This window comes from Colletotrichum scovillei, assembly GCF_011075155.1.
Source record: "Colletotrichum scovillei strain TJNH1 chromosome Unknown Contig00012, whole genome shotgun sequence".
Taxonomy (NCBI): domain Eukaryota; kingdom Fungi; phylum Ascomycota; class Sordariomycetes; order Glomerellales; family Glomerellaceae; genus Colletotrichum; species Colletotrichum scovillei.
The window spans coordinates 350,173-365,297 of record NW_023336270.1 but is presented as its reverse complement, the minus strand read 5'-3'; the positions used below and the strand labels follow the sequence as shown (position 1 = coordinate 365,297).

At 53.6% G+C, this 15,125-nt stretch overlaps 1 protein-coding gene across 1 annotated transcript; it reads left to right on the top strand.

Annotated features, from left to right (window-relative positions):
• Nucleotides 1-8,976: 8,976 nt before the first annotated feature.
• HER10_EVM0004533 (Gti1/Pac2 family protein) lies at nt 8,977-14,049 on the top strand (the record flags this gene model as incomplete). The annotated part of the gene is made up of 3 exons (XM_035474175.1): nt 8,977-10,376; nt 11,339-11,359; nt 13,902-14,049. 3 exons carry the CDS (start codon nt 8,977-8,979, stop codon nt 14,047-14,049), a joined length of 1,569 nt encoding a protein of 522 aa, XP_035326152.1.
• Nucleotides 14,050-15,125: the final 1,076 nt, after the last annotated feature.

Here is a 15,125-nt window from a genome sequence, read left to right as displayed (position 1 = left end):
GCTTCGGCCTGGCAGTGGTTCTCGACCATACCCAGAATGGAGTACTTGACGAGCGAGAAAGAAAAGGACTACTCCGTAGCAGAATGTTGGCTTCGCTTTTTGAGTCCTTGACTAACCCCCGATTTGCTTGGCAAGGCGCGGCCGCCTGTACGAGGAGGGAAGTTGGAGGGGATTTTAGGTAAACCTTTTTTTTTTTTTCTTCTCGTTCTTTGCAGAACCTTTTGTGATCCGCTTCGCTAAAGCACGCTTTAGTGTAGTCTTCCGACCTGAGCCCGGCGTGCCTGTCTGCCTGGAACACTAAGGTAGCCCGCGACCTTGTTTTTTTGCCTAGAAGGATGAGAGAGTTCCTGCACGGCCAACGTCGGCTTGGTAAATATGGGTTGACTATTGGTCATGGTCCCTTGGTAAACGAGTTACGAGCGGGATACGGCACGGAGAGGGGAGACGGCGCCGCGGCAGGGCAGGGGTTTGTGGTGCGGCTGCGAAGAGAGGCCTGGGTTTTGCGGTTAGATCAGCTTTTTTAGTCTTCTTCTTATTGCTTGTGGCTAAGATTATGGTTAATTCCCCCGTCCAGTGAGGATTGGCAGGATTGGCGATGGAGAATGAGAGGCAGAACTGACAAAGAAACCTGTGAGTTTGATAGTTTCCACTGCGTAGCCTTCGCAGAGCTGCGAACATGGGGGTGTTTGCTTTGATTTATGCATCGGGGTGGTTTGATTGGATACGGACTTTTGATTTGGCGTGTGATGCGTGCCCGGGGTCGGCGTCATACTGAAGACAGATTGAAGTCTGGATTGGATTGGAGTTTCTTAGATTTCGTCTACCCGTATGCAGGCCTGTGGGATACACAAGGTTTTCCCTTAGTTTTCTGGGTCAGATCTTCTAGACTTTCTATGACCTCTTTAGGTGATGCATCTCCGTTTAGGGTTATGCTTCTGGGCTTGGCTAATGACAGAAGTGAGCGTAAGCAATACGCCGGTTCATCATGAAATGTGAGATGTCCGTCTGGTCCATTTGAGGGTTTTATACAATTGCCGGTTTCTTGGCTTGGGCGCCAATGGTCTCTGCCGTTCAAAATGTCCTTTTTTTTTCTTGGATTTGACTGAGTTAAATGTCTTGGACGGAGTGGCTGAGCATATTGAATGTCTCTCCAGAAAGGGTCCGCTCGTGGACACGCCAAGCAAAAACAATCACCAAGAGCCAAGAGAAAGTCAAAAAAAGAAGGGAAATTTTCTCAAAGGCACATGAGAGTGAGCAGCAGGCAGATCATGGATCGACATGGAACAGTTTCTTCGTGCATTATGTCTTATACTGCCCATCCATCCCGGCCCTTAGCAGTATCCTGCACTGTTTACTAGCCTCCAATGTCTGGGCCTCGGGGTCTTGGGACGTCCACATAGCCTTCTTGGTATGTGTCATTTCGCCAAGACTGGCCGATGGGCGCCAAATGGCAGATTAGGGTTTTGTTCATTCTTTGGTTACGCGGTCGGGAAGAGGGTACGGAGGGGGGCGTGTCAAAGCCTGTCTACTCGCAGTGCACCGTATTTGGCGGACGGTTTGATTTGAATTTGTATCTTGCATTTCCTGTTTAGTTTTCCTTAGTTTAATTTGGACTTGACATCTGGTTTGCTAGTGGCTACCAACCACAATCTAGGCTGGCGGACAGAACGGAACGGACTTAACCTTGTTCGCAGTCATATAGTCTCTGCTATGTGTCTTCTTTTGACGAGTTTTCTGCTCAGTCTTGCCGCTGGCTGGATACTCTATTTGTCTTCGTCGGGTGTTTTACCAGAGGGAATAAGAATTACCAATGCTTATTAGGTCAGATGGAAGGGGGGGGCAGAGTTCAGTGAGAGCCGACCTACGCCCACCCCTTCGAAGCTCGCCCCATCACAATCCTCTGCAGAACCTTGTGTTGAGTTCGCTATCGCGGAATGAGACGTTGGTGCATCCTTTTCCCGAGACGGGAGTACGGGGCAAGCAAGGGGGGAAAAGGTTAGTGATTTTAGCCTACAGATTCGGTGGTCTGTTCGGATACGTATTCAGCGTGGCCAGACGATACTTTTTGTTGGTAGGTAGTGATTCCCAGACCCTGATCCCATTTTGGCTTTTTTAGTCAGATGTACTTTTGCTTATACGAGGCTAAGTTCATGTACGCAGTACTTGTATGTGCTCAGTCTGTAGAGTTCTGACCGGGCTTGCTTTTTTGGACAATTGGCCGGCCGTCCGCGGGATAATCTTTATGGCGCAGAATGGGGGCCCTGAACGAAAAGATTTAGGTACAGATAAATGGATTGGCAGGATTGGGTGTTCCTTTTCCTGGAACGGGATACCTTGTTTGTGTGGCCCGGGGAAGGTGGAAGATGCAGCACGCCTTTTTGTTGCTCATTTTTGTAATACTGCGTAAACAACGAACACACACGACTCGTTTCAACATGCCGTCCGTTGCGGCGGCGGTCGTGTTGTATTGGTATTGGGGACACGGAATAACGGAATTGGAGGCGACACTTTATCGGCGATCGAGTCTCCACCTGGTGCGGATGGATATTTAGTGGTTATTTTGCTGTAGTTCCGTTTCGTTGCTTCCGTGTTCCGCTAGCTAGCTGTTCGCACGGGTAGAAAGTAACGTTTTGGACGGATGTGACGGTACTCCGTACTGCAGTTTTTTGAGTGAGCATCGAGGGATTATGGTGCTTCGTTTGCAGCAGCAAGAAGCAGACGGGAGCCAAAGAGAAGGCACAGAGAAGAGAATGGGGCGGATGGTGGGACCCTCGATCTCGGATACAGTGGTGGTGACGTTTTGCCGGCGGGAAGCACGGAACAAATAATGCAGATTTCTTGTCCACACTTTCCATTTCTCGAGGGAATACAACAGTAATCCACCCACGCGGACCACCGCTCTGAAAGGTCGTCGGTACGTAGTCAAGGCAGTATACCTTCTCTAGTGGGGCCGGCGGTGGCTGCGGGCTTGTCTTGTCTTGGCAGCCTTGGAAAAGGGCGCTGCTCGAGAGGAGGGTGTGGAGTTATTGCAAGTATCGCTTGGCTGAGACCTGCACCAAAAAGTGACCTTTATTCTGTGTGTGCTGAGTGGATGTGATGGATAATGGGCCCTGCTGGAGGAGGAATGCCATTGTGGTGGAGAATTGAGCCTCGGCGGCGCATCGTAATCGTTCCTTTTCTTGCGTTTTCTGCGTCTGCCCAATGCTTGGCCTTGGCCTTGATGCTCTATTCTATTTGATGTTGCAACATTGTCGTGTTTTTACCCTTTTCGTATCGGTATTCCTCTTGCTGACCTATGCTCAACTATCTGTGTACGTACTTCTGAGTGCTGTCTGTCTGCACCCCCCATTCAGGCGGCCTATCTCCACGCCCCTGACTCGGCCGGACATTCCCACCCACAGAACAAGGGATGACGGTGAGTGGTTCAGTGTGTGTACGTATCTTTTCGGATACATTGGCCTCCACTTTGAAAAAGCTTGGTGCAGCGACTGTTGAAATAAGCTTGAATTCTTTTCGAGAAGGGAGGGAAGGAAGGTTGGCGGTACGTACCCACGGTACCTTCTCGTCAGCCTGCACCTTCCACCCTGAGTCTGCAACCCACTTTCCACACACCAATTGGTGCCTGCCTTCTCAGAAGAGTGAGTACCTACCTGCCTTCCATACCTGTGTCTGCCGTGCCTGCCAAATGCACCCACATAAGGTAGGTATCGTGAGAGCTCCTTCTTGTCCACAACGACAGAGACCTTCCTCCTCCTTCCATCTTGATTAAGCAAGTACTTTAGGTAGTGCCATTAGAAAGGAAGAAGGTAAAGGAACATAATGGTCAAAAAGAGGATCAGGGAAAGAATAGTGCCGTGCCGTCCCTTCCAGCTCTTCCATCAAGGTTTCTCCCACAAATCTCCAGTCTCCCCCGTCCCATCCCGGCCGACCTGAACCTTGACCGGCATGCAATTCCACGACACAGACATTGGATCCCAACTTTCAGACTCCAGTCTCCAGTCTCCCCATCGTCCCCATCGAATCGCTCACGATCCCGTCCCAAGTCATGGTATACCGGCAATCGTCGCGGGCCTTTGCGTGTTCCTCGCCGCGGACAGGACACTTCGAGGCTTTCCGTAGCATTCTCGAGTCTCTGCTCCTGAACCGCAACACACGGATAGTAAGGCAGTTTTGACGACCGTAACCTCTCGCATAGAGAGATACCGAAGAAAGAATCAAGGGTGGACGGCCGATCTGACTGAGAAATCAAATCGCCCATGCACCGACCGTCACATCCATCTTTGACGGATGCAACGCCCACACCCTCCCGCTCGCCGTCACATCCATCTTATCGCCCTCATTTACCTCTTTTGCCGACGCATGTGTTTGGTCCAGCTTTAAATTATCATTCGCGGCCTTGTCATCCTTCATTGTCGTCTTCATCCGTCGCCCAGCAAACAACCCCGGTTTTCTCCCATCCTCACCAGTGTTGTGAACAGACTATCCACCTACGGATACCTACCTCGCTGCAACTCGATCCATCACATGGAGACACTCGGCGGCGCCACACCGATCTCGCCATCCTGCAGAGGCCAGCGATAGGCCGTCCGGAGAGGTCTGGCTTATTTCACCGCGGAATCGGCCCCCCATCACAGACGGAGCACTCCGTTACGTCTTAAAAGGTCAGCTGTCGGCGGGAGAAACATTCTCACGTCAAGGAGCCCGAGGGACTCGCACGGGGGAGCGCCACCATTGTGGAGGGAATCCGAGCTCCGAGTTCGAGTGAAAACCAGCTCAAACTGTTGCCTTTTCGGCACCGACAGCACTCACTTGTGGTGGTGGTTGCGGGCTGAGGCACAGCAAACGCGCCATCTGGATCAGTCGGCACGCCAGACCCAGACCCTGACGACAATCATTCCGCCCGAGCCAACTCCAAAATTAAGAGAGAGCCTATCGATTTGAGCTTATTCCCGGTTGGGAGCCCCGATTGTGTGCCTTCTCTTCACCATGGCATCAACCATCAACCTGACTCTGAGAGCCTTGCTCCATCAGTCACCTCTGCCGGATACCCGCACAAGTACAGAGCATCCGGCTCCGCGACTACGGCTGCTACGGCTGCTACGGCTGCGGCCACCGACCGATCAGAGACAGCTGAAGCTTGCATCAATTTGAGAACCTTAGCCTGACGAACCATTCAATCTGCTCTTCAGAGAGTAGTCCATACGCCCCTTTCTCTATCGACCGAGGCATCAAGGCTTCAACTAGAAGGGGTACCACCCACCGAGGGAAGGGAGGAGACTTGCCTACAGTTAATTAACATTCTCCAGAGACATACGTACGCTGCCGGCCGACTCGTCGTCATCATCAGCCTCACCAACCTACGCCGCGTTCCTATTCAGTACAGTCTCCATCATCCCCAGCGCCTAGATCCCAAAAAAAGAACATACCGTCCGGCTGGTACGTGGGAGGGCCATCGATACTATCCAAAGTAAGTTAAGCCATCACGCTACACCATGCTTTATTCCCTTATTCCCCCTATCGGATGGAGCAGCAACTGCGTACGGAGAAGGACTGCGTGGTAGTTCATCCTCACCATTGCCTTGGGCCCCTCATTCTTGACTCCCGTTTGTACGCATAGGTATCCTCCTCCGAGCACCTCCCGCTTCCCGAAGACGTACGCAGCTCTCTCCCCATCGTGTGGCTCTCCCCTGAACCCGTCGCCACGCTTGTTTGACGGCCCTTTAGCTCTGGGCCAGAACAAGCTCTTTTTCGGGAGACCTGGCGGCGTGGGAAAAAGTTGGGGCTTGAGACCTTGAGACTCGCTGGGACACTGGACAGATGCTCCCTCTTTACCCACTCTCCCACATCCCGATCCCGAAGCCCTCGCGACTCTTGACACAGCACGCCTGGCATGGCATGGCCGTGTAGTAAGGTAGGTACTGTGTAGCCGTAGAGTGGTAGACTTCCGCGGCCTCGTCGCCTTTGATGGGGAAACCGCCTGCATAATCCCGAGTCTCTGACAGCGTACCCAAGTCTCTCCTTGACCTTAAATTTTCCGCCCCGTCAATCGTGGTCCATCAATCTCAGCCCACATATCCGTACGGTACGGGAGACTACCATTATCATCCTGTGCCCCCTCCAATCACTTCAAACTGCGCCCAACTGGCGTCGTCATCCATCATCCTTACCCCCCGTTGCTCGCACTATCACCACCGCACCCAAGAGTGCTCTGTACATTAGTATCTGTAGTAGCGTACTGTACCAAGCACACTGCTTAAGTTGATTATCGGTGGGGTTCTCGGGATTTCCTAACTCTACTTGCGCCTAGACAAGTATTCCCGTCGTTCGGACTCTTGTTCATTGCCGTCACGCTCCAGCCAACACACAGCAGAACCCACACACGCCATCTCGTCCCAAAGCTTGTCACCACCTACCGCAACATTCAACGGCTTGTCCGCGTAAACCGTTGTCAAGGGCCCATCCCGGACACTGCCCCCCCAAAGGACGGCAAGGAATCCAAAAGTAGCGCTGTGCAACTCAACCTTTTCTGTCCTATGTCCCCGATCCGCCGGGCCTTGACTTGCGGCGATACCCCTGGTCACCGTTAACTCTGTGTGGTCCCCTCGCAGGCTCCCACCCCAAGAACCCAGGAGGACGCCCGGCCGACAGACTCGCCCTTTCGGCACTGGATCAAGCATAAAGAAGTCAACGCAATCGGCAGCTCCTGGGCCGCCGCAGCCAATCTCGACTCTCGCCTTGTCGTTCATCTCCCGCGGGTCTCAATCTTATAACAAGTGTCAAGATTCCCCATACGCCTCAGTTGCTGACTTTGGACGACGATCCGACACACGACTGTTGACTCTAACAAACCCACCCACCCGCGTGCCCACATTCGCGTTGCTGATACCGATACAAATCAACTCATCCAGCGAGAAAAGAAGTATCCGTAGAAAATCTGTCATTTTCACCTGCAGGCAACCTTGACATCCCCGTCACAAAACACTACTCTGTACGGATACACTACACACAGAAAGAGAGGTACGTACGCACTTCATTGTTTCGATACTCACTACCCATCCTTCTGCCCCATCGTATACGCCCCGTTCGTCTCCATCTCGGCCCCTCTCCATGTTTTTGTCGTAGTCAAGCTTCGGTGTCGATCAGGTGCATTGTCTACCTGGTTGGAATGGGCGCCTGCTGCATCTGCGTCACCCTTCTGCTCCCCTCGAGTGTCTAGTGTCACCCTCACGTCTATCCTGATGTAGGAAGTTTGGGGGCCGCGGTATTGCAGGGGCTGCTAGACGGCACATCACTCTCATGCACCGGCGCTATCAAGAAGTTGCAGTGCAACCATGGAGTACAAGTCGTCCAAACAGAGCATCTGTCAAGAGGTGATCACACACTTGTCTGATGAAGCTGCCTGGTGCTCAACGATCACTGCCCATCATCTATTGCTACTACTGGCCGCCGCCGGCTGAACACTATTCAACCTATTTCCCTTCATTTGCCCATCACTCTCCGAATAGCTTGATCGTCGTCCCAAGTCTGCACGCACTATTCAGCCCATCTACCCACCTCTCTCATCATTCATGCACATCGCCTCTTTTCCCAGAGTTGGCTTCCAAGTACGACTCGGCCATCGGTCATCTCGGCCTCTCTACTGAGCCCGCTCAGGGATAGTCCAAGAGGCAATTTTAGTCGAGAAAGCCAGTACCCCCCGTCCCCGTCATCTTCTTCAGTGGATCGGCTGTGACGGCGCTCTGAGAGAGAGAGAGAGACTGGGAGAGAGAGAGTGTGTGTGTGCGCAGGGTGATTCCAGAAGGAATTTTGGGTCACTCGGGTCGCCTCCACTTTGGTTCGAAGCGTATCCGTAGTCTTCCCAAGTCCCAAAGTCACTTTTCAACCCATGCCCGGTCTTGGTGGTCCTGTCTTCTTGTCGACACCCCCCTCTTCGTCGTCGTCGTCGTCGTCTTCTTCTTCCACCCCCTCCGTCTCCCACACGCCCTCCTTTTGCATTCGTACCCCTGCCCCCCTTGGCTTGCCCTGGCCCCCCTCCCTTACCATGACTCCCCTGTCGCCAAAAGCTTGGCCTTCGCCGGGGGGTGCGACTGCTAGTGTGGGCTTGCGCGTGTTGTATCAGGATATATATGGTACAGGTGCTGCTCCAGCCCAGTCAGACGCCTTTGAACTCCATACCTGGCACGTCTCGCAAGCCTGCCAAAAGCAGCTCTCACCAACTCCAACATCCCGTTCACCTTCACCATCTCCACCCTTTCGAAGCTTGACGTGCGACTCAATGCGCCTCAACCATCTGTCTGTCGAGTTGTGAACAAGCTTCTGTCATCACCCATCACCGCCTGCGAAACACCTTCATCCTATCGTCGAGGAGCTCATCGTCGCCCTCACCTGCCGAGAACCTGAAGAGCTAACCCACTTTGCTCTGCGTCATCTAGCCTACGCAACTCGTTTCTCTTTTCTCGAAGCGTTTGTCAGCGGTATCAGCACCCGCTGCTCACCACCTACGCGTCCGCTTCTCACAGAACAAACGCTCTTTCAAGAGAGAAAGCTTGGACCTTCAGCCTTTTCCGACGAGACGTCTCACCCTGATTTGCCTTGGACAATCTCTTGGCGTGACAGACGGACACCACCAGTCTGGTCACACGGGGTTTTAACCATAGCAATCGGCTTAACCCAAAAACTCTCTTCCCTCTCGACCGCGGATTACCCGTCTTTGCCATAGGGCGACTTGGGCCAAGGATCTTTTCTTGTCGAGGGCAACTTGTGCCGATTTCTACTCAAACTATCCCTACCCCCCAAACGAACTCAGTGGGGCCGCAGTGGAGGACCACCCACCGGAGAGTTACTTTTGGACCAGCCTTTCCTTCTCACCTTGATATAAAGGTTCTCCCCATCCTACCTATCAAGACCTGTTGGTAGCTTCACACCTTTACTTCACCTTCACCACCCAACCTTCATCACACTTTATCCATCAACACCATGGAGACATATCACGGCTTTGTGCGGACACCCGCAGACGCTATCAAGCTCTTCGAGGCTTGCAGACTCGGCCTATTGCCTCGCGTCCAACGCAGACTATCAGAGAAGGAACGCCAATCTATCCGATCCGGCTCAGTTTTTGTTTGGGATGAGCGGGAAGCTGGCATGAGGAGGTGGACCGATGGAAAGTCATGGAGCGCCAGCCGAGTCTCTGGCAGCTTTCTGACCTACCGCGAGATGGAGGGCAAGCGTGGCAGCGGCTTCGGCGGTGGCAGACGGGGTGCCGGCAAGACTCCCGACTCTGGCCGCGGCAGCGATGAGGACCAGGAAGACGGCGAGCCCGAGGGCTACAGATACAAGGCGGATGGCCTCATGAAGCAGTCTTTCAGCATCACCACCTCCACTGGCCAGCACCTCCACCTCATCTCCTACTACTCGAGACCGCACCCTGGATCACCAGAGCTCCAGCAACCAAGCACCGATGCCCAGCTCAGACACATCACTCCCATGAAGGGAATGTACCCCGAGTCCAGCCTCCACGACAGCAACCCTACTCCCGCTCTCACAAGAGGACCTATGCTGCAACAAACTCCCTACATGACACAGCAGCACCCTCAACAGCCCATGCCGCCGCAAGCCTACCCTCCTCAGTACGCACAGCAGCCGGGCTACTCATGGCCTCCCTCGCCGGTCGCCACGCCTCCTTACAGCCACTACACAACATCTCCTTACCCGCCGCAACAACAGCCGCAACATCAGCTGCCGCCTCCTCAAGTCTCACACTCGCCCGCGCAACAACCGCACTACGCACACGCGCCTCCTCACCACCACCTGTCCCCCTACGACCGGGCACCTCTTCCGCCACCAACAGCTCAGAAGCCTCTGGCTCCCTATGCTCCTCAACACCAGTCTCCTCGCCTGGCGCAGATTCAACAACCGCAGCACCAGTCGCCTCGGTTGGCTTCTATCCAACAGTCGCGTGCTTCTGAGTCCCCTCGCATCTCCCACCTCCAAGCTCAAGCGGCACAGGCTGTGATGATCGACCCCAGACTCGGCCCTCGCAACCCCAACACTCTGCCGGGAATCAACGCCGTTTCCAGCGCTCCTTCTACCAGCCACCCGATCACACACACTCCTCCCAACAGGACGTTGTCTGTCTCGCCTCCTAGAAGCTCGCACTCCGACAGCAACAGCGCGGCGCCCCTTCCCAACAAGGCCAGCCTGTCAGCTCTCCTGCTGCACCCTACTCCGTCCAACTCCGAGCCCAGCAGTGCCAATGGTGTGAACAGCGCCAACAGCTCCCCGCGGACAGGAGGCGCCCTCGGCGGTCTTCCCCCGCCGGTCGACCGCCCTGCCAACATGAGCCACGACGTCAAGGCGCTTCAGGCTCTGGACCGCAAGTTCTGCATCTAAAGTGTGCCAGACCGGGAACAAGAGGAGAAGGAACGTCCACGAACGAAGACGTAATCAGGGTTGCATTGCCATGTTAGCCTGGGAATTTCAGTTTGTCTTTTATTTGTATTTACTTCAGCATCGCCACGGCGTTTGGGAATCACTTTCAGGACCAAGCCACTTTGGGCGGTCTCAACAACTCGGGAAACGTGAGATCACGATATCGGATCACGGGGATTTTTTTTGGGTTTGCATCACGGTAAAAACGGGGTTGGCCAGGGCATCACCACCAGAGAGAGGTCTTGCATTGAAACAGTCGTTACTTTTTTTTTTTTTTTATACAGTACATAGCATTACGAGATTGCCTCATCCGCGCCATCGGTACATCACCGGGCGAAATAGACTGGCACATTTTTTTACCAACATCTTACTTTCCGTGTTATCTTTCTTCCCGCCCGTGACTTTGAGTGAATTATTGATGATGGATGTGCCACGTTGCAGACTGGTTTCGAACATGTGGCTCTATACAGTGATACACTCAGATGGATGCATCTTACGACGATAAGGTGGTGATCTTTTGAGTCTGAGGCTAAGCGGATGGAGTCCTTCCCCCCAAGTCGGGGATCATTTTCTGAAGCGAACTGACAGCGGAGTATTGGTTGATGGGGACTTAGTTGCAAGCTTTTTTTTTCTCCTTGTCTTGTCTCTACCTTTGACGAAGCAGGCCCCTTGGAAAGCATGGCCGGCAGTAGATCACGTCCCCGACAAAGAAAAAAAGGTACGAGATCCCATTTGCCAATTGGTATGTGGTCAGTTTAGGTTAAAGTCGCGTTAAGCATCAGGCGGTTGGCAGGGGGGGGTGATTGGTATGGGGAGGGGGGAGATCCATCATCCATGAGACGGACAACGTTGATGGGTGGTTGCGTGGTGTACGGAGTAGGGGTCATGGTTCGAGCAAGACGGACGGAAGAAGAAGTTGCGCGCGCGCGGCGCCCTGTACGAGAGAACCTTCGGTGGCCGAGGGAGAGCAAAGCAGTACGAGTACAATGGTAACGAAGCGGCCGCCCTGGGTATGACCCTGGTGGGGAAGGGGAGAGAGAGAGCCAGAGGCAGAGTGCCAGAGACGTCTGTGAGAATTTAGAGTGACGAGGCTACCGACGTTCACTGCCGATAGACGCGTAGATGAAACGGCCTCGTTCGAGGGTGTGGGTGGGAAAAGGTGGGATAGGGTCCAGGGGGCAGTTCGTGGTTTGTGTGACTGGGGTTTTGATGGGGACGTGGAGGGGGGTTATGGATGGGAGGAGGAGGCTCTTGTGTTGGTTGTTGGTCTTGATGTTGACTCTGGTCGACATTGGGTAGACATCGGACTAGAAAGATGTTGTAGAGAGGGGGGCAATTTTGCTCTGAAGACGGTGTCGTTTTGGAGCCTATGGATGCATTACAACTTGAGATACGAAATAGAGAGACTACCCGTACCTCCATGGGGGAGAGAAGCAGCAGTCAATTTACCATTCGGGGCGTTTGTGGGGTGCGCCGGCAGCGTTCAATGCTTCTGCGTCGGTTTCTTGGTGCCGTTGCGGTCGGTCGGCCGGCAGGCAGGCTGGTAAGATACAGGGTCCGGGGGTTCGATTGTATTGACCGTTTTGGGACGGTTTTTGGGCTTCTGCCCCGAAGAACTCCATCTTTCCATCTGGTTGTGTGGGTATTACTCCGTTTAGAGAAGATGTTCGAAGGAGACGTTGTTACACGGTTGGGATTTAGGGAGCAGCGTACGGGGGCCGGCAGATATCTAGAGTTGGATTTTGAAGTATGATGTGAAGTCTTGGCTTGGTGATGTCCTTGCCGTCTTGGTGGAGATTGGAGGGAAGCCCGGAGATGGGAGAGAAAGCATCAATGATCACCGTCACAAGGGTCCAATAGCATTGGGTTAAGGGAAGTGGAATGTGGGATGTTACGCCCTTTCAGAATTAAACAGTGAGATCTCCCGTACGTAGTAGGTGGATGGATGGATGGATTTTGCTTGTTCGTCATGTTTTCGAAACGGGCAGGATGTTCGTCATGCCCAGGCTGTCAGTCAGAATCAGCATACCAGGAACCTTCACCGTCGGTTTCTCTCTCGCGCGCGCGCGCGCGAGTGTATGACACTGGGGACAAGCTTGACTCTTGGGACAGAAGAGCCAAGATCTGGACAGGTTTCTCCACTTCATGCATGAGACGACCCTCTGATGGATTTCATGGGAATGGTAATGCTGACTGAGGTTAAGGAGCGGACGTGGTGGGTGCTGACAAAAAAAAGCTTGCCGTTCGTGGGTACGTTTGTAAGTTGGAACGGGAAGCGTTTACCACTTACGGGGAGCGTCGGTTTGTATGGGGGGCGGGTTTGCTTCGTTACAGGTGAGAGAGAGGGAGAAGATTCTCTTGGCATTCTGTCCTATTGACAAGATGACGGGCCACTGGCATTCGTAGAATTTCATCTTTCACCTGTGATGTACGCAAGTCATGGACGACAACCGCTTCCCCATTTTCTTGCTAACTTATTGATGCCGGACAGTTGTTTGCAAGATCCTCACGGATGTGTCCGCAACGTCAACGTTTCCCCGCCCTGGGACGCGGGACGGGATCAAATTCCGCTTGCTTGTCGGTCATTGAGGCGCAGCAGCTTGCGACCCCCTACCTGAGCTACCTTAATTTTACGCATACCGACGGATACCCAGTGCCGCTTGGCGGGGCCCGGTGGTGGTTGACGCGTAAGGTAAGGAATGAGCATCATTGCTGAATAGTGATCAAGGCCAGCGTCTGTGGGCTATGGTGAGGTCAAGAAGGGGGATTGATCTGATCTGATAGAAACGCTATTCAACCTTTTGCCATGATGATTGCGTTTAGCCCGCCGCCCTCTTTCGCTTTACCCCCATAGTTGTCTTACGGACGGCCTTGCGATAGGTTCACCTTATGACTCGTGGGGTGGGAGAATGAGGGTGTGCGCGCGCTGGCGCACCAAAAGGCCAGTTTGGATCTCTTTCCGGACAGGATGCTCACATTCGGCACAGAGAGCCGCTGGGCTGGGGAATAAACTTGGGATGGACTTTGAAGCTTAGCCTGACGGACGCGTAAGTAGGGGGTCATGGGTGGGTTCAAGTTGCTACTTGACCTACTGAGAGTGAGACTTTGAAAATCTACCTCACCCCCAAGTCAGGTCGGTCCACTTGAGCAGTAGAAGCGCCGTCATGTCAGTGCATGTTGTAGCTTGTATCATTTCTCGGAAATCTTCAACTGCGCCTGGCTGGTGGTGGTTATCTACGGATGTGAGCGCTCAGCGCGGCCGTGCTGTTGGCGCTTAACAAAAACTAACTTTGGCATCGGCGTCGGGGCACCGCACTGCACCGCGATCAGGACGGCGTGAAGGCTATACGAAGACCACAGAGGCTGGTTCACGCCCCGTGGAAGTCACCGCGTTGATCAAAACGGTAGTCGGCATTCTTTCAAGCCCACCAACTCTTATGTCCGTTGCACAAGTCATCAGATACTACGGCAAGTTTTCCGGACTTAAGTCTAACATTGACCAGGTCTTTGGAGATCCGTTGCGTGCCATTGGGTGAAATGGATGACGTTGCCAAGGGCTGGGGTTCGAGGGGAAGACACAGAGGAAAGGCTTGCTGGACATGGGAAGGGGCCCCTCAATAAGCTATTATGGATCAAATGCGAGCCAAGCAAAACGAGCTCAGTATTCGTATGGCTTGGAGCCGGGGGTCAAGGTGAGAGCAGGACTCTGAATGAGTGGCAATGGGAGCTATCCATACCTACCATCGCTCAACTCGTCAACGCCTCGTTTGGGATTCCTAATGCGCGTCTAACATCCCCTTGGAGAAGGCGAATGGCCTTGGAGAAGCATTCGCCTTCTCCAAAAAAGACTGGATGCCACCCCCGCCGAAATCCCTCACGCATATTCGATCTCTTGAGGGTCATAGTCACATCAAAAAGAAGCCAAGTCTCAGAATGCGCAAGTCAAGCCGACCACTGCCCAGGGGTGCCGACGCACGGCAGTAGTGTAGAGACGAAAGAGCAAGAAAAAAAGGCTCGGGTCTGGTGCCTCTACGGTCGCATTCCGAGCAAGGTGCGCTAGCCGCCGTGGATCTGATGTATGTCCACTGTCATCCTCCGTCCTCCATCGTCTAGAATCGCCTCCTGAGACGAAGCCCTTCGCCAAATGTTTCCTCCCGGGAACAGAACGCACATGCCCCTTCTGATCTCTGGGGCAGACGATAGTCAGAGCGGCACACTCAATCGGTCACTTGCCGATGTTGGGTCGCCTTTTAGTTGAACTTGACGGGTTCAATACCAGTATCGAGCCTCTCTTCCACCCCCCTGCCGATTCATCCACCGTCCGCCAAAAAGCACGGTCCTTGACAAGCACATACTTAAAACACCAACGAGGCAAGCTTTGACGAATCTAGCTTCGGTACGGTGGAGAATGAACGACAGCAGCCATGGGTAAACTTGCTTCAGGACGGAATTTGGGTTATCTTGGCGGGCCCGTACCGCCAAACGGCGAAGGAGATTGGAAGGATTAGGAGAATAGAGGAGTCTTGGCGAGCGATAGCGTGTCGCGAAAAGTTGCTTTCTGACTAGGGGGGAGCGAACGTGAGGTAGTACGGTGGATTTAACCTCACTGATTCTCCCAGTATGCTATTCTCGTCCGCTTGGCTGCGTGTCCGTTTCCTCACCATTGGGCCTCTCCAAGCAGGGCCAAGGCCAAGAGT